Genomic DNA, 27,882 nt, shown 5'->3' with positions numbered 1-27,882 from the left:
TCATCGTGTTTACAAACTACAACCCACCGTTAACAAGCGGCATGATTCAACCTTCCTTTTCCTGTAGTCCTCTTTTATTTCGATTGCACTTCTTGGTTCGTTATTTAGGCCAAGCTCAAAATAGCTTGCATCTATTGTAAACGTTCCAGATTATTTTGCAAATCTTTAAGCGCTATATCATTCTCTGAACGAAATTTGTTTGTTTACAGATAAATTGCCCTATCCACCATACATAAATGAATCATCTTCACAAAATATTCGGCATTTCAAACATTCTAAACACAGAAGAGTTGTAACACCATAACAACTCGGTACCAGGCTTTTTCGGCGAGACTGTTTTAATTGTGCTATTATCATAATCATACTCTGAATCGATTAAACTGCGTTCAGTGATACGGCCTTAACCTGGCGTTGATCGTTGATTGCACACTTCTTCTCTCTACTTTCTTTGCTTCTGCTCTCACATCCTCCAACAATTTATCTTAGCTGAAATCTAAGAGAACCAAATCATTTTTCGTCTTTCTGTATCGCACTTAGTGGAGGCGTTATCCATCTTTTGAGGGCGGGGGGGGGGGGGCAATTGAAGAGAGAGCATGGAATCCCAGCTGCAAAAAGACGCACAAATATCAAGATGATGACAGGATATGAATTTAACAAACAAGAAAGTGTAGCCAAATTTTTGTGGGGACGCGCTTTCATAACAAAATGTCCCTAGTAAAACAAAAGACACAAATCACGAAAGTTCTTTGTAGATCTTTTCTCTGTGGTTTTTCTATATTCTCAACGTTTTAAACCTATCTGAGTAATACAAACGATGTTTATGGATTTTGCGTAGGTTTCTTAGATTGCTAGTTAATCCATCTTTTGAAGTACTGTTCCATTCGCAAGTAGCTATATGTTGTGAAAAAAAAACATAAAAAGGCGACAAGGGAAGCTTACCAGGAGACTGAGATAAAATGGTGTAATACCAACCCCAATTGATCATGCTGGGCGATGCTACATAACTGTGGACTGTGTGGTTCTGTTAATTCTGCTGCCCATTATTAGTTGCATAGCTGTGATAGTTTGTTGTTTGGTATTGAATGAATTGAACATAAAGCATGTATATGTAACCCATATCATATGTACAAAATACTTGTGTGTTTATAATGGTGGCTCATCACTTCTTCTTCCAGGCAGAGCATAACGGGGCTTATGATTAGTATGCTCTCTCGTGCCTAGGGCCCTCTCATTTCTGCGTCCAGAGATGATGCCGAATATTTTGGTGTTTATATTCAATGTCATTATATATATAATATTATAATATAAGTGATTACAGGAATGTGTTTGTGTATGTAAATGCGTATCTAAATACATCTTTTCTGTTAAGTTTGGTCAAAAGTTTGGTATTGGTTATTAGTTCTCTATTGTTTTTGTCTTTTTAATGCTAGTATAAGGAGCTGTTTCTATTTGTTTTAGTTCTTTATCTTTTTAAATTATGTCCCAGTTATCTTTAAGAATTTTACATATATTGATAGTTCGATTGTCGTATGGTATAACGAAAGAGAGAGTTGAGTTCCCCGATATGGTGTGTAAATTACTTGGGAGCTACCCGGTTGAGCATTAATACTCAATGGGATTTCTGTATTCAGTTACTCCTTCTCTTTCGTAAAAACGTAAAGACGGTAGCCAAATCTTGCTCTGACAAAATTATATATTTCCTTTGTAGATCTTCCGGCGGGTGGGCTAAGCAGCTCCGACGGCTGGGTTGTAGCTTCCCCTGTCCCCCACTAGTGCCACCACTGATCGCACTGACCAGCCATCATACCCATCTAGGGCGCTACTCCATATCAAGGGATTTACGTAGCTTAAATCAAGGGTGCAGCGCTATGAAAAGCATAAGGGGTGTCCTCGCAAAAATATTACCGCGAAAAAATTCTTCTAACCACTATGCCTTTGCTTCTCTAGCTGTCTCCTGTTTATGTTCAAGCTGTATAAGGTCCCTGCTCTCCACTGGCTAATTAAAGATGGGATGAAACCCACCTTTTATTAAACTTGTAATGTAATCCCTTGGGGCAAAATGTCTGTTATGTGCTAAAAATAAAGAAATCTCAAACCTTCCTTAATGTTTTGCATCATTTCTTGCATTTTGCATATCGCGACATCTCGAACAATATTTAACATTAATTCCAAATTAAACAATTTTGTACCCCCCGATGAAAGATTTTAAAAGATTTCTATGCACCAGGCTGCGCACCAAAAATTCTCTTTGATTCGGTTTACCCGGTTCACACAGATTTCCTGTCCTTCCAAGTTCAATATCCTCGAGGATTCATTTTGCACGACTGTACAGGAAGATCATTGTGTCCTCGATCTAAATTTAAATGCTATGCCTATGAATTAGGCTCTAGAAGAGAAGACATTTAAATTTTCGAGAGCGTCATCTGCAGTTTAGATTTGCCATATAACATTGCGTTCAAGCATATGTTCTAAGCGTTACTAAGCACGGTTTCGTCTCTCAGTTCAACAATTTCGCTCAGCTCTTCGTGTAAGCATCAATCATGTGTAATTTGTAGAGCCATGTGCATATGTAATGTTCCTAAATTCAACCATTTCCCACCCCTTAACAAAATATGTTATCAGACATAACGGATTCTGCTATGATAATGAAGAGAAGTGGAATTGTATTGCATCCTTGTTGCACACATGCTCAGATTAAAATATAGATATTTCTTCGAGCTAACATTTGAAGGTATATACACAGCACGTTATAACTGACTATCTGCAATTTTTTACGATAGTTTCACGAATATTTACGATTATACCCATTAAATTCTAAAGAAAACTCGCTACGTGCTTATTCATCGATGCATAGAGCTGGTGTTGTAGTAACGGCATATGAACAAGAAAGCAAACTGGATTTGATTACGGTAGATAAACAGCCATATGTCCAAACAAAATGCAAGATCTAAAATGAAGCTTGATAGTGGGATGAGCAAGAAACATCACTTGAGATGTGAAGATTTCGAGTACAATGGGTTTCAAACGCACATATATTTTTTCTTATAGTGCAAAGTAGTGCAAACTCCGCTATAGCCAAACAAAACCTTTCTTGAAAAGAGCTGTGCCTGTAAATTGAGGTTTGTATATTTTGTTAAAATTTCAAGGTGAATGTAAACTGTTTGGTTGCTTTGAGTTGAACAGATTATAACCGGAGTTTAGTGAATGTTATAGGTTTGCCTTCTGAGAGGACCAATAAAGCAAATTCCAGGGTCGCTCAAAACGATGTTAAAAGGTGTAGAATTTGTCAAACATTCTATTTTGTGTCAAAAGTAATGTCATCTCTCTGGGTAGATATCATAATCTATGCATTGACACCTAGGGGTGTTCATAGACAAATTGTGTAGCTCCTAATTTGAAAAGTGACACGGCTGACGATCGTTCGAACTTTAGGCAAACATCCGTCTGATCTGTTGCTTCAAATTTGTTTGAAAATCTTATACTTGATAACGGTAAAATTACAGGATTGATCGTTTCGGAAATTGATGGCTCAGCTCTTATCTCCACAGTTGCAGGCAGTTTTTGAAAAATCAACGGTAGCACATTTGATATGGCGGCTGATATGGTACCTAAATGATCTTGCCTCGCAAGCTGCGGCTTATATAAATTTATTTTTCCTCAAAAAAGGAACAAGCAACCATGTACGCCGATCATACTGCAATCTCCTTCCTTCGGACAAAATCGGGTGGCACAATTGGTAATGCAGGACTTGCCTGCTTTGATAAATAGTTAGAGAGAAATAAGCTTTCCTTGAATATCATCAAAATAAGGCATGATAATTGGTTCAGCCCAAAAGCTCGGACCGATTGACATCATCCCTTGCTATCAAGTTAATAGAAATAGAATCGATCATGTGTACATGAGACTAAATATCTATACAAAATCCCTCGATCTAATATAAGTCAAACAATTTGAGTAAGAGGAGACCTTAAGGAACATATTTCTCAGCATCGTTGAGCCCTGATTGAGCTATCGTTGCTCTGTTTGGGAAATCTTTGGTGGTGCTAAATGTAAAAGAGCCTCGAGAATTTGTTTTAGAGAAATTGGAGAATTAAGCAGCCCTTTTTATTCATCGGCTGTTCCGTTGTTGTGAAGATCAGGCTGGTTTCTCAGTTGATAGACTAGCCGACAAAGAAACATATCCGACGGTTATTGAATCCATAGATTGATTATGATTCGACAAACTTAGTAAGATTTTCTTTCGTTCATCTGATGTTCACAATCGGGCCTTACATAGCTCCAAACCTGATCTAGCAAAACCTCGAATGAGAACTGCTTATGGCCAAAATAAAATGCTTTTTGTGGGGCTGACACATGGAAAAAAATCCATGCTGATATAAAAAAGCGCCTTCAACCCAGTCTTTAAAAGCCAAACTAAAAAACATGATTAAAAATATTCAAGGATGGCTTATATCTATATTTTTCTTCTCTATTTAGGCTTCCTTATATATAAATATTGTGAATACACAATTAGCTTTTAGGTACATATTATCAAGTATATTAAGCATTAGCTATTAATTTTGATTTTTAGGTGCAGGGTTAATTGTAAAACTGCTACTCCAAGGCTAAAACTAACTATGGAGAATTGTTCCCCAAGGCAAAAACTAATAGAAACAGAAACGAAAGATAGATTTATGATATCTATGAAAATATCAGACAACATGCTAAGATAATCGATCTCTGACAGAAAACCATTACTTGAGGGACCAAAGTATAGAAAGGAACAACGTTTTCGGGAAAACAAATGGATTTCCAAGCATTATCATCAGTCACAATAACAGACTCACAACACTCAGAATTTTATGGAACTTAGAATGATAATAGAATAAAAGATACTATGGGCAATTAAATTATGACACAAATTTTATGATGCAGACAGTAACAAAGTTTCAAGGTCTTGGGTGATATACATCTCCAGGTGTTACATTACCAACGACTTCACTGAAAAACAAAATTTGATTTTGAAGGCTTACTACCAGGAGAGTTTATGAAATTGAAATTAACTGAGTTTTGTGATCAGAAAATCATTCACATCAAGATTATCTTAAATTAATTAGGTGCAAGGATGACTCAGTTGTTTGAGTGGTGGACACTTAAAATCAAAGAGTCTGGGGTTGAATCCCGGACATGAGAAAACATTCACCCAGTGCAAGGGGAGTCTTCAGCTCTCTGCAACTTTAGGTGTCGGAACCCTGGGTGTGATCAAGAAAAAGCAAAGCTTTTCAGAACATCCTAAAAACTAACTAGAAAGTTTCAATGTTTTTTGCACAATGTTTTTAGTTTTCATAGAGTATGATAATAAATAACTAACTTTGTTTAGGCACAAATGTTTAGATATTTTTCATCTAAAAACCATCAAATACAGTGCACACAACACATAGTATCAAATAAAGTCTACTCAGGGTAAAAATTTCTGTGCATGCATTATGATTCCCTGAATGGAGAATTTTACCAATGTTCCTTGTACCACTTGAAAAAATGAAGCAAACCTGTATCAGATGAAAGCAAGACTTGTAGCATATTAAGTATCATACCTTTTTCCACCAGGACCTATCAGCTCTGATGATTGTATTTTAACAGGTGGTCCAACAACCCTTCTTGAATCTCTAGTGTAATAGTAATTGTTACCAAGTTTATGGGCTTGCCCAGATGGAAGATTTGGCTCAGGTATTGACCTAAATACAAAGGTGAAATGCTCAGTTAACACTTCAAATGCATTTTGAAAAAACAAATGTATATAGATCATATACTTTGACTGTCAGATCAAAATACCATTCATAAGCTTAAAGGCAATCTGTCTCGTAGTGGATTGGTTAACGAGAACAATAGCTGGAACAATAGCCTAAACACGATTCCAGCGCTCCGCCATATTTTTTAAAATGCGATAAATTGAAGAGGGGCTGGAAACAATAAAAATCCCTTTGTTCTTATAACCAATCAATGTCGTGACAGATTGCCTTTAAGCTTTACATCAGGAATCTTTATCACTGAATCAAATGAAGCAGACAGAAATAGATAAAGATCCATGCAGATCAGTGGTAGACACCTGGAGGGCAAGGGGGGTGACCACCCCTCCCAATACTTTAGAGGACAATGGTCTTTTGTTCTAAAACAATGAAAAATGTGACACCGTCTAATTAAAACAATAGCTAACCCCCCCCCCCCTATAGTTGCAAGTGTCTGGCCCTGATGCAGATGTTGGTGGAATCAATGAAAATGCTTTCACTGCAGCAGCAAATACCAAGGAAATGTACAGAAAGCTAAATTTTGAAAAGTGCCTAGTTGGCAGTGTGGCTGTCCAAATAACATGGATCTTTTGGTGCAGACTACACTTAACATGAAGACTCAAACTCTTTGATCTATTTTTGGCAAAGGTTTAGATAAAAATGGGCAACCTTAAATTGGATCTGAGAATTTGTGGTTTCTGTATTTTTTCATTACAAGTTTTACACTTTACTTTACCAGCTTTTCCCTTTACCCTAGCATACTAAATCATATCTACTGTGAGGTTGGGAATAAACAGCAGGTCAAATAATTATGGTCAATTCCAAAAATCCATAAAATGGGGCTAGTCAGTGGTGGTGCCAGGGGAGGGCTAGGGGGCTACAGCCCCCCATCTGAAGCATCTAGCCCCCCCATCGGAGGAAATGTTTGGTTATTGTCGGAGCAAATTTGACAAAATAACATAGGAAAACTGCTTATTTTAGTCATTTTAGCCCCCACTGTCGGAAGCTCCAACCCCTCTGTCGGAAGATTCCTGGCGCCACCTTTGGGACTAGTAACAAGAGGGTTTCTCCTAAGTTAAAGAGGCATTGTCTAAAATTTTTGTAATAAATTAATAAGGAAGCTAAAGTGCATCTGAAAGTGATAATTGTACATCTAATTTTTGTTCAAACATTTTATTGGGATTGAAGAAAGAGGGGGATTGAAACAAGGAGCTGGGGGTGTTTTTCAAAAGTCAGAAATAATGGACAGGGGAAGCCTGTCAAGTTTGGGTCTCAGAGTACATGGAAATTTGAAGCACCTTCTAGAGCAAGAAATTATACATAAAACTGTACTTCCATAATTTTGAATATCTATTCAATACAAAAAGAAAACATTATTTACCAAAGTAAAAAACTTTCAGCACCAGCAAGAAAATGCGACCTACCTTGAGCTTTGACTTAATGCATGTCTTGAAGCAATTTGCAACTTTTTCTAAAAATACAAAGTAACTTTGTATCAATTAGGAAAATACTATTTTTACAAAGTGAAGTCAAAGACAAAACGGATACAACTCTATGAGTGCATTTTATAAAAAACAGTTTCAAAAGAGTAAAAAGAAAATGATACCATCAAAAAGAGTTTTGCATTTAGTTTTCATTTATGAGCAAGGCAACTGTTTCAAATATACTTTCCCTAGGGGTAATGGTCATAAATTCTACGTTAAACAGATCAATCCATTGTCTAACCCTTTATATATGGCAAACTCTAACCTACTGGCTTTGTCCTTTTGATTACTTTCAACTATCGTAGTTATTTTCCAGCACTGGAACTTATTGAATTTTTGCTATTTGAATCTTGCATGCATGTGCATTAACTATTTGCAAATGAACATACTCTGACCCCTTTGCACATCCAATAAATCTGTTTTCAAATTTCAAATGCTAGATTCATAGTCAGATCCTGGGGGGAATGCTAGGCAGGGGCTGCAAGGCTCATGCAAATGTAGTTAAATCATTCCTATTATGTTGGTTTTCTGTGTAATTAAACATTTATAAAAAATTTAAATGAAAATAGGTAGATCATAACGGTAAGTTCAGTGAGCCACCACCATCAAGTCAGTTCAACGCATAAGTTTCTGTGGGAGCAGGAAAAATTGCAAATTCGTACACTGTTTGCAAATTTGGAATATTCTTACAAAGATATAAATAAAATCATTCCTAATAGCAGATGTGTTTGATCACAGTTTCCTCTTGACTGTTATTCAGAGACAGTATTCAAACATGTTATTCAGAGAGTCAGAACTTTCTTACAGTATTCAAATCAAAACAGCTTAAGTTATTTAAAAAGTTTATGACTTGCTTTCCAGGGGCCTTCTGTGGGTTAATGCGAAAATAGTCATTGTTATATCCCTTGCCTGCTAGGTGAATAGTCAAAATGTAATTAGATCTGTTACGGGAACAACCAGATTGTAAAGTTTGGAGCAAGTTCATCCCTGTGCAATAATGTTCATCATGTTCCCACATTAACGCTTTCATCTATGAGCAGCACTCATCTTTAAACGAGAAACTTAAACTTAATTTGCACAGAAATGATATTTGAATACTTACACCGGCTAAAAAATTTCGCAAATACTGCAGTACTTTGGTTGCATTTTCATAACTCAATCGGTTTGCAGACGCCATGATGTTCTGCTTGTCTCGTCTCCACGAAAAATCCTGGGAAAGAGATAGCAGTGTCTCTTTTCTGTGGCAGTGGGCAGTGTGGTGGCAATCAACATGGCTGCAATCAGCGAACTGCAAAACGAAATTGCCAAACTGTGTCGCGATTATATGGAGGTTACCAAAAGTGATTCTCAAAGTTCTATAGTTATAGAGATTGCAGAAGCTATATGCAAAGCCCAGTCAAATGGAATTCTCAATCTTGTTGAGGTCCTTGGGCCATATCTTTCGAACGATGAAATAGCTCGAAGGAAAAAAGGCACACAGTTACTTGCCGAGTTGATGCACAGGTTGGAAAAATAGCAGTTTCTCATTTGATGATAGGCTATGAACAACCATCTATTACTCAAATTATGGTATTCTTTCTCGAAAATAACTGTAACAACCGAAAATGCAAAGGGTTATCCGCAAGTTATTCTTCTAATGTTTTTGACGATTAGTAATATTCAAGTCCGGGGCAGGGGGGGGCAACTGAACTTTTTATTTAAAGGGGGTTCATCCAATAATTATGGGTAAGATTTTTCTTTGTGATCTAATACTTTTGGGTATCTGATTTAACAATATACCATTTTGATACTTATGGGTCCAACTACCGCATAACAGTATCATAAAAGGAAATAAAAGAACAGATTCGTTTAAACTGATTATTATATAAAACTAGTTGCCTCTTATGTGTTCAACAACAAGATTTTGAATAATGATATCTTTGGGTCTTATTCTTTAGCTGATAGTTTTTGATGAGTTAAATTTGTTTTTGATACTTTTAGTTGAATTTTGATAGTTGTGGATGGACCTTCCCATAAGAAGTTTTAGTTTCTCTCCTGGGAATCAACTGGCCATCCAGTTCTAGATACTAGTAAGAAATTACATGCTATTTGATTTTATTTTAATCCCACAAATTTTTTTAAATAAATTACAAATTTTTTCAGTTCAAATTGAGTACTCTTTCCCTAGGCTGACTCCAAACTACTTGGGAAACAAAGAACTTGAGCTTTTGGCAGTGTTCTTTATTGATAGACTAAAGGATCACCATTCAATTCAACCACAAGTTTTATATGGACTTCTAGGACTGGTTTCCTACCATAATTTAGCTGACAACCTGATAATTGACATATGTCAATCAATTTTTGCAGAAGTGCATGTACGCACACTTGTACAGGCTGACAGGCGAAATGTATTCAATCTTCACTCCAACTTGCTTGAAAAATATATCAAACCACTGCAAAGGATGGGGCCTGACTTTGTCCTAGGTTTCATTCAAAGTATGGATGGAGAGAAAGATCCAAGGAATCTGCTTGTTTGCTTTCATAATGCTGAGCAAATCATCAAATTGCTCCAGTTTTCTGTGTTTACAGAGGACCTTTTTGAAGTTACATCCTGTTACTTTCCAGTCGATTTCACCCCACCCCAAAATGATCCCTATGGTGTAACCAAGGAGGAACTAGTTACAAGTCTCAGGAAATGTCTTTCTGCAACCCAGTTGTTTGCACCATTTATCATGCCACTTTTGATGGAAAAAGTTTTATCTGATATTTTAAGTGCAAAAATTGATGCCTTTTATACTTTAGCAGCTTGTGTTAAGAGCTATAACCCTGATGATGTCAAGGATTTCGTACAAGAGATATGGAGCGCACTTCGAAATGATTACCTGCTAGGTGGAATAAAAACCATTGAACATTCTGGAATGGAAACCTTGAAATCTGTCATTGTCTGTCTCAGCAGCCAGTTTGATCTTTGTAATACTTTTGTGAACATGGTTATTAAGGATTGCGAGCAAGCTTTGAAAGATCCTGACCTGAACATTCCTGACCAATTAGGACTTGTTTTACATACTGTTGCATATTCATGTCCAGAGGTTTGTCATATGTTTCTTCCCAAAATAGTCAAATTTTTGTTCTCAATGTTAAGTGAAAAACAGACAACTGGAAAAGTTGTTAGTATCATCCATATCATTAATAAGCTTTTGGAATATTCTAAGGTGACACAGGAATTTAATACCAAAAATTTGCTACAGGAAGCAGACTGTGTGTCTACGTCCTTTCTGCTTGTTACCATTTCAAGCTCAGAAGATCCAGTTTTAGTTTCCAGTGCAATGAGATGTATTCTTGCATTGATGCATAACAGCGTGTTGGCCCAAGATGACATATCAATTTTTTGTGACAATATAGTTTTGCAGTTAAGCAAAAATGTGAATTTCCAGATTTTAAGTACTGCTTTTTCTTGCATATCAGCAATTTGTGAACACAAAATGGAACCATCCATTGGATATTTTGCTGAGCAACTTCAACAAAATATTCTTCATCTTTCAAACAATGTACCACCAGAAAAGGAAGTTATGGTAAGATTAAAAAACACATTTGAGGCACTGTTAAAGACCCTGGCTTCAAATAATGTCCATTCTATTTTGAATAACTTGTTTGCAATATTGAAGAAGAATGTAGTTGTTGCTTCTATGGTACTTCAGTTCACAGTTAAAGCAATTGAGTACTACCCAACAGAGGCAGTAAATTTGGAATCATTAGTTATCCCAGAATGTATTAATCTAATGGAGAATGAGTCTACAGAAAAGTTATTGGTCAATAGTGACACATGGAGTTTACTTATACTGGTCATAAGGACAATGATTTGCAATCTGCCAGCTGAATCTCAAGAGAGCTGTTTCTTGCAGTATGCTTTAAGTTTGTTTCCAGGAGGTACAAATTTGGTTGTAGATGTGATGACAATAGAACATGCCAAAGTACCATCATACAAAATATTAGATGATTCCAAGAAGATTGCTTTGTTGCACTCATTTGTTTGTGGCTTGAGAAAGTCAGTAAAAATTCAAAAGGCATCAGTGCTATTGAAATCATTGGAAAATGCAATTAGGGATGAACAAGATCAGACTGCTACCCAAAATGGTTGCCATATATATGCATCAATAATAAACAAACTGCCTGAAGGTACTTAACCCAATCTTTGAAAATATTTTTCTTAAATTTGTATTTCTGATAAAATTGTTTTTCTTTTGAAAATCATGAAATTGCCCTTAAATAAAAGATAGTAATACATTTCAATTCATATAAAATTACCCCCACAAATAGCAATCATTGCATCCTGTTTCACCATGGTGTGCCAGGGTAATCAGCAGTCAGCAAGTTGTTTCCCATTGGCGCAGAGTTGGTCTAAAATTAATTTATCACAAACTGTTAGGAAGCAAACTTATCTGATAGCTATCATCTATATTTTCACATACCTTGTGATGTTGTTTCAAAGCACCAAAAATTCCCAAAGGACACGTAAGGGAGCAGGCCATTCCAAAAGGACATCTAACACAACAGAAGATGTCTAAGGATGGCGTTTTTGACTACCCCCTTCTTTCCCAAAATAACATCTAAAGTATAATGCTTTAATTTAGCCCACCTTCCCCCCTCTCTTCATAAAATCATTATTTAATGACACCTAAATAACTACTTTGTCAATGTTTTGGGTTTTTATCTTAGTGTCTATGGCTGTCTAAGCTGCATGTTATCCAATCTAGGTCTACCAGAAAAGGTCTAAACATTCCAAGTTGCTTATGTTAAATGTTTGTCTTGTATTTTAGGTGATACACTTGATGTAAAACTACAGGAGATATTTGAGTTCACAGCAAAGTTTGTTAAAGATGAGACACTTGCAGTAAGGCAAAGAGAGAACATCTCATTACTGTTTTTATGGGTGTGCAGGGCAGCTATTTTGCGATGGCATAAGCAGGCTCCCATTCTATCCAATGAAGTTGTGTTACTTCTTCAAGATGAAGCTGTTGGGAGCTATGTTGGAGATAATTTTTCACTTTTGATTAATGATGACACGGATTGCTTGAATGAAAAAATGCATGCAAATAGAAAAATTATGTATAAACAAAGATTTGTTGAGTTTATATTACCCAAGCTGGTGTCTGCTTTCAAGAATGCTGAAGACAAAGCAAAGAGCAATGTATCAAAGGCCATTTCTCATCTTTTCCAATATCTGCCAAAGAAAATGTTGCAAAAGAAGCTACCTCCTGTAAGTTTTTTAAAAAGTTGTACATCCCCTCTTGAGGAATATACAAGTTTGAGAGGGTCATCCATGAAGTATGCGGTAAAACCCCAAACCCCTTTCTTTATATGCACCATTAAGCTTTTATGTTCCCCCATGGTTTGGGCACACCTACAGTTTTAAAATTGCCTGTTTCACAATCTTAAGTGCAAGAAACCAAAAGAAGCCTACATTTTCACTGTATTGTTTTCAATAATTTTAATTTAAATCCAAAAATGAAATATAATTTAAAACAGAAGTAATGGGAGTGGAAAAAAGTTAGCATCACTTTTTACAGCATTTTTCAATTTTTTTACTTTACAATTAGAAGAAATGAATTTAGTAAATTCAAAATTGGTATGTTCAACCACATGTTATTGACACTAAAAATGTCACACAAAGTAAGTTCCTCTTGGGAAAAACAAATATTGAAAAAACAGGAAAATCAGAAAAGAAAAAAAGTGTTTCTTCAATTTGAAGATCAGAAAAAAGTTGGAAAATTGATATTCAAACTGCATTTAACTCATCAAACTGAAGACTCCCTTCCCCCTTACAAATGCATATGCCTTTGGCATGCCCCCTCCCCTAAGGTGTACCAGCTTTAAATATTAAAGAAAGAAAAATGGTGCATATGTACTTACGGATGGCTGTATTTTGGCTTCACATTTATGTTTCAAGGGTCATGTTATTTACAATGATTCTGCAGTCTCCATTACTCATTCATCCAACCAATGTAATACCTTCGCTCACCAAGTGTATAGTATAACTGCAGACAACAATCTTCTGACTAGTAGTGAACTTTTGTTGCACATACTCAGGATCAATCAATAGTTCTTCACCATTCTGTTCAAGTTTATTCTTTAAACAACATAAACAAGACAAACAAAGATAGACTTTTGTTATTGGGTGTTTCTACTTAGCAACTACAGAAAGAGATATAGAAATTTAAGGTTTTTATTTATTTTTCTAACAATTTCTCAATGATTATAACTCTAGAACATTCTGATCTTGTTGTTGTTGCAATCAAAAAATTTAAATTCCCAAATTTTGTTAAATCCAGCACAAAGTTTCTCCTTTCATTGACAGATGGGTGTCTCAGAGGACTTTTTAAAGATTCATAGATTGAAGAATTTTTTACCTTGGAGTGAGACAGTCAGTTTCATCAAATGAAGTGCAGTTTATCCAAGCTTTAATTTTCATTCTTTTTTTCAGATCATGACACTGTTGATTCGCTCACTGTCCTTTTCGGATCCTGTAATTCTCTCTTCAACCCTCACCACATTGAGGTCTCTTGAAAGGCCTGATGTCCTCAAAGAACATGTCACATCACTCATACCAAGACTGCTGTCATTGGCCAAAGCACCAGAATCAATGAACTTGCGAATGCAAGCCATTTTGTGCCTGAAATTCTTATCCAATTTGCCACCCTACAGTATTTATCCATACCAGCTGAATGTACTCCGATCTCTTAAAATATGCTTGAATGATAAGAAGCGGTTGGTACGGAAAGAAGCATATAAATGTAGGAACCAATGGTATCTTTTGAAGGAAAGCAACTGAAGAACATTGTAGTCTTGTCAAAGTACTTATTATCTACTCATATTATCTGTATCCATGAAACTTTCTATCCTTGTATGTGTTCAACATATGTGAATGATAGTTTTTTGAGTTATAATCTACACAACTGTTTGTACAACTGTGCGATTTAAAATTAAACTTTTGCCTCAGCTGACAAATGCAAAGAATTTTTTTTTACAAAATATCCAAAGAGAAGATTTGAATAAGATTAGGAAAATCCAATGGGAATTGAAAACAAGAACAAGTTAGACTTAGATAAAGCTTTAGTTCTCCAGGGTATGATTGGGGTCCAACTGTACCTAAGAATTTTTTAAAGGTAAAATTCAACAATGTTGAATGTTGTTTAAAACATTTGGTGAAATTTGTGACATTCTCAAAAGATGGCAAAATGATAAAAAACATTTTCGGACAAAGTGTTGAGAACATTGTCTTGAAGATTGTGGGTAAAAAAAGATTGGTTAATTGTGCTTGGAAATTTTTTCTATCTGGATCAATCAGCTGCAATATGTGCCGTCAAATTTGTTGTCAAGCTTAGTGTTCCTTTAGCAACCTGTTTTACCCATTCTTTGTATCAAATGCATAAAATAGGTATTCTCAAATGCCATACAATGTACTTTCTCAGTTATATTTTCGGACAAAAAAAGAAGAAATGAACCTAAAAACTGGGATTGTTTTGAATTGCAAATCTTAATAAGATATTTTGTCAAACATAGTCATGAAACAAAACAAAAGCCTGAAACAAAGCAGAAGCCTAAAGACAGGCAAAGCAGAAGCCTATTGACAGCATTTTAAGATTTGCCAAGCTTCCAGCCAATATAGTTTCTTGGATTCTTGACTATATAAAAGTGGATAATTTATACATCTCATTTAAAAAATGTTAAATTGTTTCAATTTGGAGCTGTTGATTAGAAATGCAGTTCAAATTCAAGGGTAAGTATTTTGTAAAGTTTAGGGTAATTTGGAAAAACGATGAAAATTCAAAAGTTTCCTGCAATTTGCAAACTCCCCAGATTGCATAATTCATGAATAGATTCTGTGTTAGAGTGTAAAAGATAAGTATTAAACAAGTACACAAGAATGAGGACAAAAAATTATTAAATTCTGATTTATTATAACTATGTATACTGTTTCGATGTAAAAGTTTAAGGTACTAGGTAAATGGTCACTAGAAAGGGGTTTGTATGGTAATGTATGCAATGTATTTTTAGACCTTACAAATAATGATATCAACTTCTAAAAAAGACCATGCTATAATATAATTTACAAAATTGATAGGTATACAAAAAACCTTACAAGGTATGTATCACTATTTTCTTTTTAACACAAACATATATGTACCGTAATGCCTCGAACAAGCACCCCCCCCTTAAATAGAGGCCCCCCTCGAATAAGCACCCACCCTAGAGGTGAAGTTATTGAATAAGCTCCCCCTCGAATAAGCGCCTATCCTTCAACCTTCAGAAACGGGCGCTTATTCGAATTTTCAACGAAAACATAATTGGAAGACATTTCAACAAAAAAGATTTATGAAAAACACAATTTGCACTCATATCTACTTTTTTTAATTAGTGCCCTCTCGATTAAGCACCTCCCTCGAATAAGCACCCATCCTGGAGCCTCGAAAATAAAAAGTGCCCAAGCGCTTATTCAAGGCATTACGGTACATATCCAGCTCATAATGATTGTAAAGCATCAAGTTCAATTTCTCTAAAACGATACAGGATGTCAAATTGCTTTATTGTTACCTCAAAAACAATACAAGATAGTAAAACTGAACATACTTTTAGGGCCAGATAAATATTGGACTAAAATAGGAGAAACTAAGTTTCCACCTTTAATGTCAAGCTCTAGGGATTTGCAAGAGACTCAATACTGATGGTATGACATTGTCAAGACTATTCTCTCTTGTATTTGCTGTGGGTTTATTGAGTAAACCTCCTATTATTTAAGGCAGGATTATAAGAGCAGCAGGTGTCATTAACTTTTCAACATATTCTCTTGTGTTTTGGCGTGAAAACTTTAAAAGTTAATTGCAAAGAACATTGACAAAAGTTGGTTGGAAAAATGACACTGATTGGCTAGAACATTATTCTCCCTTGCTGTCATCAAATAAGAGTAACAAGACACGCTGAATGTAAAAAAAAATTATTCAAAACTCAAACACATTTGCAATCCATTTATTTCTCTCTTTAATAAAACCTAAAACATGCAGGATTATTGTAGAGGTGGCATCAATTTTTCAAGTAGGGAAAAAATGAGGGCAGGAATACAAGGGAGAATACAGTGTTTATAAATCATTGTGCAAAAAACGTTGCAAAAGTTAACTTTTGTAAAAGGGAGAAAAACAGGTTGAAGAATAACAGCACTGAGTTTGATTATAATTTGGATCATGTTTTATAGATATGATCCAATTTGTTAAATTGGATAATTTCAGGAAAATTCAGTTTCAAGCAAATAGTCAATTTTGATCCCTAATTTAAACTTCTTGCCAACAAAGTATCATTAATTAATGGTACCTATGATAAGTATCATTAACCACGGGCACAATGAGAGTAAAATGGGTTCCTTAGAAATCCAACAAACAAAGGAAAATTTTCAAAATTCTTTTGTTCCCAAGTGGCCTGTGCCCTTGTTTCAAACTACTAACATTAATACCTATTCTAGATATGAAAACATAATGAGCCATATCCTTTATTCTAGCGATTTCTCTTTGAATGAAAGCTTGGTGCATTAATGAGACTTCTTCATAGCATAGGGAGTTGATTTTTGGGGGCTAATTATTTGTTGCCTTATCAATTAAAAAAGATTTAAATTTCTACAGGATTCAACTATCATAATTTACATAAGGTTCTTACAACATAAAGTCCCTGTATAGCTTCAAACATATTTTTAAGGTTTCTAAATAGCTAAAGAGGATTTAACTTACCAGGATATCATAATGAGAAGTCTGGATCCACTTCCCTTCCAGCAAATGTTCCATCTTGCCATTCCATGATTGATACATCCCATGCTGGCCTTTTATAACAATACTGTGGTTGATGACGAAATCTGTCACCAAGCTCATACCAAAAGAAATCAGCTGGTTTATCACAAGACTCACTAAATATCTCTGGCTTATATTTCTTGTATTTCCTAGACCTTCTTTTCATCCACAGATCATCAATGAAATCAGGGTACACACCATGAATAATAATGTGTTTAGCACATATGTCTTCAAGCTCATTGAAATATGCTAACATTTGTGCAGCAGGAGGGTTATGATGGATACGTGGATCGTGCACATAAATTTCCTCAGGATCTAAGTTAAGATCGTTTATCCAGATGGCAATTTGCTGGTCTCCATAAACATGACAGCGCATTTTAAGAGGATCTTGAGATAAAAACTTCAGAACCAGATCAAAAGAAAACATGGTTAAACCCTCATCCATGTAGATTAAATTATCAGAAACACAATGCATAAAGCCCCATTGCAAATTTGTTGTTCTCAAATCTTGCAAGTCATGCAGAAGATGATGCAGACAAACAATTACATCATCATCTACACGCAGCAAATACTTAAAGCGATAGTGAGCCACGGCCCATTGCATTTGATATAGCATTCGATAGCCAAATTTAAGTCCAATATCTATTGGCTGGAACACCATATCATCATATTTCTCTTTCTCATGTAATAGCTCTTTCCGTGCATCTTGCAGCTTTGGTGAATTGATATCATCGGTAAAGAACAAACACCTAACCTATAGATGAAAAATGAAAGCACACAATAAATAAAATCACACTTACAGAATTCTAAAGAGTTGAAGAAATTTTTACAGTGTTACAAAGACTATATTCAAAGGGAATATTTAAGATGCAATATTTTTTACAAATTATACAAAATCCTCACCTTGGCATTCTGGGAGCATTCAGTCCACCAGGTCCCTCTGATTGAATCTCTTCTTGCACGCTTTTTTGCACCAGACGAGACAATGACTAGCAAATCTACATCTTCTTGACTATCAACTTGTTCATACACTTCACTAAATAACATTCTTTGATCTGATACAAATCTTTTTTCAGCATTCTGAACTTTTCTAGAAATATTCTTTTTTGAGCGTGATCCTGAGAATTGTCTAATAGCATATTCTTTGTTTACATTACTTTCATAAAACAAGCTACTTGATCCATCTAAATTTTCTTTTTTCTTCTCTCTAAAACGATTTTTCCTATCATCTTTATGTTCTTCTTTAGCTTCTTCCCAGTCAGGATATTCTGGGTCCACAGTTACTAATCTGTCAGCAGACACTAGTGATTCGTAATCATCATCATTGCATGGCTTATAAACACCTTCACTGTCCAAACAAATGTCATTAGCCTGTCTAGCTACTGTGCCCTTTTTACTTGTTTGTGGAATCTGAAAATCTTCACTTTTCAGTGATGCAGCAATATCATCTAGTGCATACCGATATTTTGTGTTACTGTCCAGATGATAAATTGAGTACAGCATTACCAATGCTATAAATTGCAGAGCAAATAAAAGCATTGTAGTTTTTTTCATTGAAGGCAGGGATATCATATTGAAATTGTTCCCAAATCACGGACATCTCACCATGAAATACCTTTTGAAACAAAATAGAACCGTTAGAAGTTCATACAAAAACAAGAAATCACTTACTTTGAGACTGACTTACTTGTCCAAAAAAATTTCAATCAAGTGTTTTTCCTGACCTACAAAAAATGATTAAATTTCTGCCAGCAAAAGAGCTACCAAGTTTTTTAAACCTCCTTTGAAAATTTTTTGAGCTGTCATAAATCAACCTGTGTATGAATGGACTTTACCAGGTTGATCAATTTGTTGGAAGTTTTACAAAAAGATGTTTTATTTTGTCTCAAGCTCTCAGTAAAGAATATATACTACATATTCTGGTCAACCATTATTTATTTTCTGAAAAGAGATTAATTATTGTTTACAACATGAGTTGTTGTATTGATTATTTGTGTGTATGCTGAATTTCATGCTTAAATAACCAAACAAACAACTGATTTCGGTGGCTATTATCAATATGTTAAGTTAAGTAAGGGCTTCACCTAGCTATAAGCAGCCGGCCTGCAACCTTAATTCTTATTACGGTACCTGCCCTTGATTTAACTATTTTTGACGCACCCATGTACACTCTTTAATTGCTGCACAATGTTCAAGAGATTGAAAACAGAATTCACTACATGTTTGCTAAACTGAATGAGAATAATAATGCAACCATCAGGTTGTAGTAAACAACAAAGGAGGTGTTAGTAAACAACACAGAATAATTCAGGTGAACAACAACAATAGGTAAAACAAATAGTTTATAAAAAGATCAAAGTATTTTTCTCTTTATAAGTGATTATTGTTCAGTCTTTTGCAATGTATGGCGTGGTTTAAACATTGCACGGATGATTGGTATGACAATACCAAGATACAGACTGGTATGCGACAATACAGGTGAACAACCACAATAGGTGAAACAAGTAGTTCATAAAACAATCAAAGTATTTTTCTCTATAAGTGATTATTTTTCAGTCTTTTGCAATGAATGGCATGGTTTACACATTACAAGGATGAGTGGTAGGACAATACCAATATGTCAACTGGTATGTGACAATACAGGTGAACAACAATAATAAGTAAAACAAATAGTTCATAAAAAAGATCAAATTATTGTTCTCTTAGAATCCCTTTACATGAGCCCTGAAATGAAGTCATGCTGGCATGAGTTTATGCTGGTGTATGAAAATTTGGTGAAATTTGCTTGCTGTTACATGAGACCCGACATGAAACTTCATGCCAGTACAAAAAGCGACAGGATGTTTTCGTGCTGGCATGAGTTTAATTTTGGTCAACGCCATGTAATCAGAACAGTAGCTCAGACCAGCACCTGACATTAAACTCGTGCCACCATGAAAACTTGGGCCTCATGTAAAGGGCCTCTTATAAGTGATTATTGTCAGTCTTTTGTAATGTATGCTGCAGTTTACTGTAAGGATGAGTCGGCATGGCAACATCAAGAAATGGACTGGTATATGATATGAGTAGGCAATAAGAAGGGTAATCGATAGAGAAAAGCAGAGGGTTGTGCCCTCCAATCTCTAAATAATAAGGAACAAGAAGAAGATTGCGACAAATGCACTTCTAGAAATTTGTTGATAAAAATTTTAACTCATTAAAAAGTAACAGCTGAATCATCTGCTTTCCATTCTTTGCCACAGTAAATGCAGCACGAAAAGCAACTACTTTTGCCAACCAAAAAACGTTTTGCAAACAGAACTTGCAGAAACTGTAGGCATGTGGATCTATCTGCATCTACCAAATACTGTTTGCCTTCTAATGAGAATATTCTGACTGACAGGGTGACAGATCAAAACAAAGTCAACATCGAGAATTGTTTAAGCTGGCACGTAAAAAGTTTGATAACACAGATACAAAAACTGTAAACATACCGACAATGAAAAACTCTATTTGTAGCCTAGTACATTATTCCCTATCAGAATGTTATATTGCAGGGCCGCCGGAGCCAGGGGGGCCATGGGGGCACAGGCCCCCTGTTTGCAAAAAGTATAACCAAGTGCCCCTTTTTGAAAAATATATTGCATATATTTTTTCAGTGCCTGATATTCTGCCTTATAATAACATAACTCTGGACGTTGTTGGAGGACCATTCATTGAAAATTCCTTAAATGTTTACTTGGTTTTGATGCATAAAGCGCAAGCTCCTGTGATGAATAATATCAATTGCAAAGGAGACTGCTATTCTTGCGAGAAAATTTCCTTAGTATGTCTTCAGCAACAAACGCATTGGTGAAAGGTCTGGTCAAGTCCCCGGCGGGCACAGTCAGTTGGTCCAATGTATATCGTGTGTGTTCTTGAAAGTAGAAACTGGAGCTATATCTCTGATTCTGGGATGTGCAAAATGTTCCCTAATCTGTGACTTTGCCAAAATTGTGTAACTCTTTTCACTGAGAATATTCAAGCTTGAGCAGGAATTTTTGATACCAATTCATGTTAGAACCATTATTTTTCTTAAACTTATGACTAGGCAAGTTAAAAAGCAGAGTTTACTAAATTTGATTTCAACAACAATCCCTTGTGGTTCTTGACATATATATTAACAAAATCAGACATCTGTAAAACTATAACTGCAACATATTGCCTGGTTTACAACATTGTGTTCAATGTTTTTTATGTAGAAATGAAAAAGTTGTGTCCCTGCAATGAGTACATGCTAACAAAGACTTAAATTTCTTATCTAGGATTAGAACAATATACAAGACTAGACGTACTGCAAGATTTGTTGTAGTTCAATATGCCATTGATTTATCTAAAAAGTTGCTGCCCTTTTTGTGTTTCCTCTGACTGATTAAGAATGCAACCCAATTTTCAAAATTCTATGTCCCAGAATTCTAGCTCTTTTCGAGTTTTTCGGAACTCGTATGTAATACGTTTTACCAACAAACTGAGCCCCCCGGGGTCAAGTTTAAGGAGAGGTAAAAACTTGTTTCGTTCATAAGACTGGCGAGATGAACCTAATCAATGTTGCAAATACAAAATTTGCTATGACAGTGAAGAATGTGCACGCACCTTCAGCCGAAAACTTCCATGGAGGCGAACAAATTTGTATTTAAGTGGGGATGGTGCGAATACCAAGGGAGACTAAATATTTTAAATATGAAAGTAAGAAAATTAATATCATTATTTTGTCCAACGTGTGTCATAATTTTTATAATTGTCTAAATTACCGTGGAATCTGTACCAATTATAAAAATATTTGTGCCCTTTTTATTCGTTTTGGCCCCCCCCCCCTGTTCAAACCTGCGTCCCTGTATTGTCACCAATTAGCTATAAAGTCAGTTGCTTCTTACCGTGATAGCATGTATTTAACTTATCCACTCTTGCGGCATTTTCAAAAATTATAGGAATGCTTCGTCGCCTCGCTTATATATCATTGAGCATTTCCACAAGAGGCTACCTCACTCAAGGTACCTATAGCGCATGCTCAAAGTCAAATCGCCTGCCAAAGGTTGACCAACGATAGTGAAATGCCAAGGGGTCAGAAGCGGCGCCACGGGGGGACTGGAGGGGACACGTCCCCCCAGTTCTCAGCAGAATCGATTTTGTATTTCGTCTAAATTCGATGAGAAAATGTTGGGGGAGGGGTAATATTTTGACACCGTGCTTTTTGTGATGGAATCCTATGACTTTCAAACTGCCAATTTTCAAACAAAAGTTAGTCATAGGCGTTCCCTTCGGATAAAATTGGCGTTCCCTGTTGGTAAAAGGGCATTTTCTGGTTTTTAAAAGGGCGTGGCTTAAATTGTTTTGGTTTGTCCACCCAGAGTTTAGTGGCTGGCGCCGCCATTGCAAGGGGTGACATAGTGACGGATGACACTTACAACTTTAACACCGTATTTGATCTATTTAACGACTCAGATCTATTTAAGACTTAATTTTCTTCAATAAACATTGCAAAATTTGTGATACGTCAATAGTCATTAATTTTACCAGAAAATATATTTAACGTCATATCTGTAAAATCCTACCCTTTTTGTGTTTCCTCTAACTGAGTAAAAAAGCAACCTTATTTTCAATATTCTATGTCCCAAGATTTTAGCTTTCAGGTCACCCTTGTTTCCCTTCTGAGGTTGGTATAAAGTCCACTTTCAAGTACATGCTGCAGCACCATCTTTGGAGGTTGTACATTGTTTCACAATAATTCTCGTTGTTTTTGGAAGCTTTTTCACAAAAAGCTATCTAAATACTCTGTATTAAGAATTAAAACATTCTGCGTCTAAATCTGGATTCTCTCATTTGACCGATCCTCGATACCAAACCTACGTCACTTTTTGTGGAAAGGAGCGCTGTTGGAAACAAGGCTCCAAATGATTGAAGTATCAACGTTGGAAATTTTTTAAAAAGGCCGAAGTAACAAATGGGAGATATTGCTGACTTTATGGTAATTTTGCCAACTTTTGGATTCCAAGAGACGGCAACTGCCCCTCCTCGCCCCTGTTATAACCACCACTGCTTTATAATTATTGAAAAAAGTCTAAAGTGCTATAATTAGTGATATCTTGTTGGCCCAACAACAACATTTTGAATGTTGATGATAAGTTTGGGTCTTATCAACGCTTTTTAGCTGATAAGTTTATTGAATTTGTTATCGCTAATTTTAGGTAAATTTTAAATTGCGGATGGACCTCCCCATATTTAAAAAATTTGAGTGACTCCCCTTGGGTATAATGAAATAGGAGCAAGGGTATCACTTCAAAGGGGTATGGGGAATAGCTCACCTGCCCCCCTCCCTAACCACGAAAACAGTGCCCTCTCAAAGAGCAAAGCTGAATTTAAGTAGGCAATTTTTTTGTAACACGATAAAGACTCCAAGTGAAACAAAATAGGAATTGCCAGTGATAGTTTGTTCTGAAGGGAAGAGATTTCTAAATTGATTCTGATTCCTTTCATTGAAGAAATAATTGTGCTCGATTTTTTTAAAAACCATACAAAAAGGTATGCACAGCTTGTCAGAAAACTGGTACAAATACAGTCTTGTGCGGGGAGAGATCTAGGAAGTTTATGTTTGAGTTTGCCACAGGTTCTATTTGTTTGTGGATGATCTTTGTGTATTGTAGAATTTCCTTAAGCTTTTCACATGTGTGGCCAGATAAAAATTATGTCATTTTAAATCCTTTCTAAAACACTTGGGAATCAGGGCATTGTTCGAGATAGGTTGTTCTATTGGTGTCAATATTATGTTGGCATAATTTGGGGCAAAGGAGCTCTCCATTTGGGATGTGCAAAGAATAGGTAAAAGAATATAAAAAAGGGACGAACCACTACAAGACAAAAAGGTTTGGCATGGCCTGAAAAATATACCCAGCAACAAAAAAACTACTTTGTCAGTCAATAAATCTTCATTTCAAAATTTGTTTGCAACCTAAAACGTTTTCAGTATCATTTCTCAACATTGTCTTTGTAAGAGGCGTCAATAATCAGTTTATGAGCTTGCTTTCTTGTGCATTTGGAATCTAACAGCAATGAATGGAATAGCAAATCCAAGACCAAGGAAACCAACCATTGTTGCAAGCAATCTTGGTTTGTTTGATGTTTGAAATGGCATGTTCTGCAATTGAAAAAGGGAATGATATCATATGGAAAAACAAAAACATTGAACCAATGCTCTAATCAGTGCAAATCATCACTGTCCTAAAGGGCAAAACTTAAACCATTTTAAATTATAATTGCCTTTGTTCAACAAAACAGCCCTGCTGCACAAGAAGTCAAGTTTTTGATAAGGTTAACAACTAGAAAATGGCTGGAAACTTTTCTTTGTTCTTAACTTCTTCATCAATACCCTTAACTGTCATATTATTTTTAGGATGATAAAACAAAATAAAAGTATTAACATGATAACCTTAAAAGCTGCAATGAAGCTAGGATGGAAAATTGTCAACAAAAGCGTATGTCATCCTGAAATACACTAGGGCAATTTTCAAAAAAGTCAGCAAAACATTGAAGCACTTTTTTGAAACTATATATTCAGATTTACATTAAGACTGCTTTTATGAATCATAAAAGATGACAACAAAATATGAAGAAGAAATGGGAAATACTTGTTTAATTTTGATGCAAATAAAAGCTTTTTTTCTGACGACTTCTTCTGATATTTCTAATGATTTCTGAGAAGATCATTCACCAGAAATATTTTACTTTAGAGCATCAATGTTGACACCAGGTGAATTGATCTACATTTGACTTTAAAGTCAGTCCCATTTTAAATTCTGATTTGCTTATTATCTCAGCACATGACAACAAAAAACATAACTGAAACATTCCACAATTATTGTGAAATAATTTAATAAATTTCACTTCATATCGGATTTGTTTCATACCAGATAGGCTTTAATACCTTCTGTTTACATGATGGGGACCCAATCCGATATGCTTTCGCACAGCTTTTGCAGAGTGAAATCACTCCGCTACAAATGTAGTATGAAACCAATCCGATATGTGTCAGATTGGGTAAAATGCTCACATGGCAGGTAATTTTTTGACGCGATTCAAATACAAACGCAGAGGCCACAAAACAAAATTGTCTTTCGTCTCTCAGCTAGACTTTCCCAACCCAGCAGATTCATGATTTCATCATTACAGAGGGGCTTGCAGTTCTGTGATAATTGCTCAGTTCCTTCTAAGGAGTCCAAGGAATACTATTTGCTATGCAGTCTGACCCAAAGATAGTTTTAAAAATCTATTTTTTAAGGGTTTGCCTGATATTTTTCCTCCAAACACTTTATAAAAATCTCTCAAATGTATTCTTATTAAAAGGCCAATGGAATTACAAAATTATTTGCTAAATTGCTAACAATAGCTCTCAACACCAAAACCCCATGGCTCTGTGCTTTTGTTTCAGAAACATGTCAGATTAAGATCTTTGCTGCTGTGAACCTCCATTTTGGTCATTATTTTCATACTTTTGCAACCCTAGTATAATTGTTTGCTCTGCTACTGCCTCCTGTATATGACCCAGGATGGAAAACTTGTACATTAGCATCTACTATGTTTGCTTGATTTCCTGCGCTTGCACCTGACCAATAATAGCAATTAAGTCAGGTATCTATATATTACACTATTGTCGTGTATATCTGAATGTCCATACTCACAGCTAAAATGGCTTTACTTACAAGTCACACCTGATAGTGTGCTTGCTTGCAGCCATGTGTATTGTATCGTATTGTATTGTACTGAAATTCCTACTAGTGGAATTACAGAAGGCTGGCAACTCTCCTCATGCTAATAGAAAGTTTTATCATGTCAGGAACTCAAACCATGTGTCTGTCAGTACCGTCGGAACGAAATTCAGAATTCATATTGGGGGGGGGGCTGCCCATTGTATTCCTTCTCATTTAGTACACTGTTATAAAGGAAATATATTACAGTCTGACAATTATTGGGGGGCTGGAGCCCCCCAGCCCCCCCGGTTACGACGGGCCTGTCTGTAGGCAGCTACCCTAACGACTGTGCCATCCTGACATCTATTTACATAGCCAAAATAATACATGTTTCCCGACCTTTTTGAGACAACGTATCACATTCTTAACTGAGTGAATCTCAAGGCATCATTGGCATCTTTGGGAACCTTAAACAGAGATAATTTCCATGCGAGCTGCACCTATTAGTATTAAAAAACATGACTGACCTAAAGAGAAATTTAAAAAATTGGAAAAGCAACTTTATTTTAAAAATACAGCAGAAATACTCAATAAACGAAGAGAAGATAAAAATTATAGAATTTAACTGTTTTTGTCCTTTTCAGCTGTAGCCGTGCCCAGGCAATGGGACTAAATTGGCGGGTGCCGTGGCCAAAATGGGCCTACCTAAATTCTGGCTAACTAACTACGATAGGTAGACATTTGACTTACATTGCCAGGTGCATTTTCAACGCCTCCTCTTAAAGCTGGATTGAATGCTCTTGCTCTTATTGATGTTCGTCCGAGCAGTGCTACTGTTCTTCCAACGCCAGACATTTTGAAGTTTTGTGCTTTCTAGATTATCGTCCAGGTTCTTGAAATAGCAGAAGTGAATGGGCTTTTGGGACGGCAATATACTTCATGTAAATTACATGAAAATAAGAGATGCTCTGAGGGAAATACTGTTTTGGGTGTTTTCTAAACACCCCCTACTCCTTATTTCAATCTCTTGGGTTCACCAATGACAACATTTGACTGAAAATCCGAAATTCGAATGTCCTTGTCATAACTTTTAACAGTACGATTTAGGGTGTTATTAGTATTTCGAAGGTTGACTTCCCCTTCCTTTTTCAATAACCACCCTTTTAACCCAGCTTCAATTAATTACTTTACTTGACCATGATCCCCCGTTTATTCGTCACCTCAGAGTACATACAAACATACACACATACAAAAATACACCAGATACACCAATCTTTTGCAAAATAATCGGTTCTAAAAATTCTAGCAGATTTTATTACATTAAATTTCATTATATCGATTAAATTCAAATTTAAGGCTAAAATTTCCATGGTCTTGCATTCAGAATCAAACATTGAGACTTTTTGCAACTTTTTGCGACGTCACCAAGATTTACCGAAGCAGTTGAACTGTATCCTCTACTGCAACCGGTTCACCTTCTAGCTCTTTATTGACTTTTCCTAATAAGGCAAAAATTAGCTCGCTTTTAAAAATGTTAGTATTATATCAGAGCTGTTACCATCATGGGTACCAGAAGCTCCATGATAAGAGTGGATCGAAATCAGTGGAAGACCTTTAGAGGGCGAGAAAGGAGGTTCTGGTACTCTGGTACCGCAAGGAATATACATCTTTATTTTTGTGGCTTTCAAGAGTTTTAAATTCTTCAATTCAAGATTTGTCAAGGAGTTTCATCAATACAGTTCCATCAGCTTACGCAAAAATGCCCGTGCGATAATCAAATCAAAACCGTTACTTCTTTTGCCTAATACGATGCAGTGGTGGCGCTAGGTTTCCTCCGACAAAGGGGCTAGCACTTCCGACGGAGGGGCTAATTTTTTTAGAGAACGATAGGGCTAGGGGGCGACAAGGAATTGTAAGGGTACTGGAGACCGAAGGCGAGCGTTGCGAGCCGAAAATTCGGGGGGTCCGGGGGTACTCCCCCGGGAAAATTTTGGTGGCTACACCCATTAGATTGGCTAAAAATGCTATCAAAATGGTGTAATCGTGTTTTTTACTACGTTTTTTGACATATTACTAAGGGCACGTTTGCCCCCTCCCTTGCCCCTCCTAGCAAAGGGCAGGAGGG

At 36.0% G+C, this 27,882-nt stretch overlaps 5 protein-coding genes across 5 annotated transcripts in view; 1 reads left to right on the top strand and 4 right to left on the bottom strand.

Annotated features, from left to right (window-relative positions):
• LOC135695210 (multiple PDZ domain protein) overlaps nucleotides 1-326 on the bottom strand; it is a 45,552-nt gene extending 45,226 nt beyond the window's left edge. Inside the window, exon 1 of the mRNA XM_065214207.2 lies at nucleotides 28-326. Within this exon, the coding sequence (XP_065070279.2) occupies nucleotides 28-43 (16 nt within the window). The 5' untranslated portion in view covers nucleotides 44-326. The remainder of the gene's footprint in view (nucleotides 1-27) is intronic.
• A 4,353-nt stretch (nucleotides 327-4,679) lies between these two features.
• On the bottom strand, nucleotides 4,680-8,496 carry LOC135695222 (NADH dehydrogenase [ubiquinone] 1 alpha subcomplex subunit 7). Its single transcript, XM_065214228.2, has 4 exons — nucleotides 8,352-8,496; nucleotides 7,190-7,236; nucleotides 5,574-5,714; nucleotides 4,680-4,980 (listed from the first exon to the last, which is right to left on the bottom strand). Exons 1-4 carry the CDS (start codon nucleotides 8,424-8,426, stop codon nucleotides 4,929-4,931), a joined length of 315 nt encoding a protein of 104 aa, XP_065070300.1. The 5' UTR covers nucleotides 8,427-8,496; the 3' UTR covers nucleotides 4,680-4,928.
• Nucleotides 8,481-14,841, top strand: LOC135695213 (MMS19 nucleotide excision repair protein homolog). The gene is made up of 4 exons (XM_065214209.2): nucleotides 8,481-8,752; nucleotides 9,417-11,404; nucleotides 12,046-12,485; nucleotides 13,710-14,841. Exons 1-4 carry the CDS (start codon nucleotides 8,520-8,522, stop codon nucleotides 14,055-14,057), a joined length of 3,009 nt encoding a protein of 1,002 aa, XP_065070281.2. The 5' UTR covers nucleotides 8,481-8,519; the 3' UTR covers nucleotides 14,058-14,841.
• A 325-nt stretch (nucleotides 14,842-15,166) lies between these two features.
• On the bottom strand, nucleotides 15,167-23,829 carry LOC135695221 (uncharacterized). Its single transcript, XM_065214227.2, has 3 exons — nucleotides 21,951-23,829; nucleotides 17,962-18,673; nucleotides 15,167-17,812 (listed from the first exon to the last, which is right to left on the bottom strand). The coding sequence occupies exons 2-3, from the start codon at nucleotides 18,628-18,630 to the stop codon at nucleotides 17,009-17,011; spliced, it is 1,473 nt and encodes a 490-aa protein (XP_065070299.2). The 5' UTR covers nucleotides 18,631-18,673; nucleotides 21,951-23,829; the 3' UTR covers nucleotides 15,167-17,008.
• Nucleotides 23,830-23,980: 151 nt separating this feature from the next.
• On the bottom strand, nucleotides 23,981-26,683 carry LOC148959829 (cytochrome c oxidase subunit 7C, mitochondrial-like). The gene is made up of 2 exons (XM_089109729.1): nucleotides 26,508-26,683; nucleotides 23,981-24,208 (listed from the first exon to the last, which is right to left on the bottom strand). Exons 1-2 carry the CDS (start codon nucleotides 26,610-26,612, stop codon nucleotides 24,083-24,085), a joined length of 231 nt encoding a protein of 76 aa, XP_088965855.1. The 5' UTR covers nucleotides 26,613-26,683; the 3' UTR covers nucleotides 23,981-24,082.
• Between the last annotated feature and the right edge of the window lie 1,199 nt (nucleotides 26,684-27,882).

This window comes from Rhopilema esculentum, chromosome 8 (assembly GCF_057945365.1).
Source record: "Rhopilema esculentum isolate cy_ngs chromosome 8, ASM5794536v1, whole genome shotgun sequence".
NCBI classification, from domain to species: domain Eukaryota; kingdom Metazoa; phylum Cnidaria; class Scyphozoa; order Rhizostomeae; family Rhizostomatidae; genus Rhopilema; species Rhopilema esculentum.
The sequence above is the reverse complement of the archived record's forward strand: the minus strand, read 5'-3'. Positions and strand labels throughout refer to the sequence as shown.

Bases quoted from the DNA above. Each gene is read 5' to 3' on its own strand.
- LOC135695222 (XM_065214228.2), bottom strand. From the start codon at position 8,426: ATGGCGTCTGCAAACCGATTGAGTTATGAAAATGCAACCAAAGTACTG. The intron at 5,715-7,189 runs GTAGGTCGCATT...CTTTGTATTTAG, and splicing joins GCATTAAGTCAAAGCTCAAG to GTCAATACCTGAGCCAAATC. The intron at 4,981-5,573 runs GTATGATACTTA...TTTGTTTTTCAG, and splicing joins ATAGGTCCTGGTGGAAAAAG to TGAAGTCGTTGGTAATGTAA.
- LOC135695221 (XM_065214227.2), bottom strand. From the start codon at position 18,630: ATGATATCCCTGCCTTCAATGAAAAAAACTACAATGCTTTTATTTGCT. The intron at 17,813-17,961 runs GTGAGGATTTTG...TTTCATCTATAG, and splicing joins AATGCTCCCAGAATGCCAAG to GTTAGGTGTTTGTTCTTTAC.
- LOC135695213 (XM_065214209.2), top strand. From the start codon at position 8,520: ATGGCTGCAATCAGCGAACTGCAAAACGAAATTGCCAAACTGTGTCGC. The intron at 11,405-12,045 runs GTACTTAACCCA...CTTGTATTTTAG, and splicing joins AATAAACAAACTGCCTGAAG to GTGATACACTTGATGTAAAA. The intron at 12,486-13,709 runs GTAAGTTTTTTA...TCTTTTTTTCAG, and splicing joins TGCAAAAGAAGCTACCTCCT to ATCATGACACTGTTGATTCG.
- LOC148959829 (XM_089109729.1), bottom strand. From the start codon at position 26,612: ATGTCTGGCGTTGGAAGAACAGTAGCACTGCTCGGACGAACATCAATA. The intron at 24,209-26,507 runs GTAAGTCAAATG...TTTCAATTGCAG, and splicing joins TTGAAAATGCACCTGGCAAT to AACATGCCATTTCAAACATC.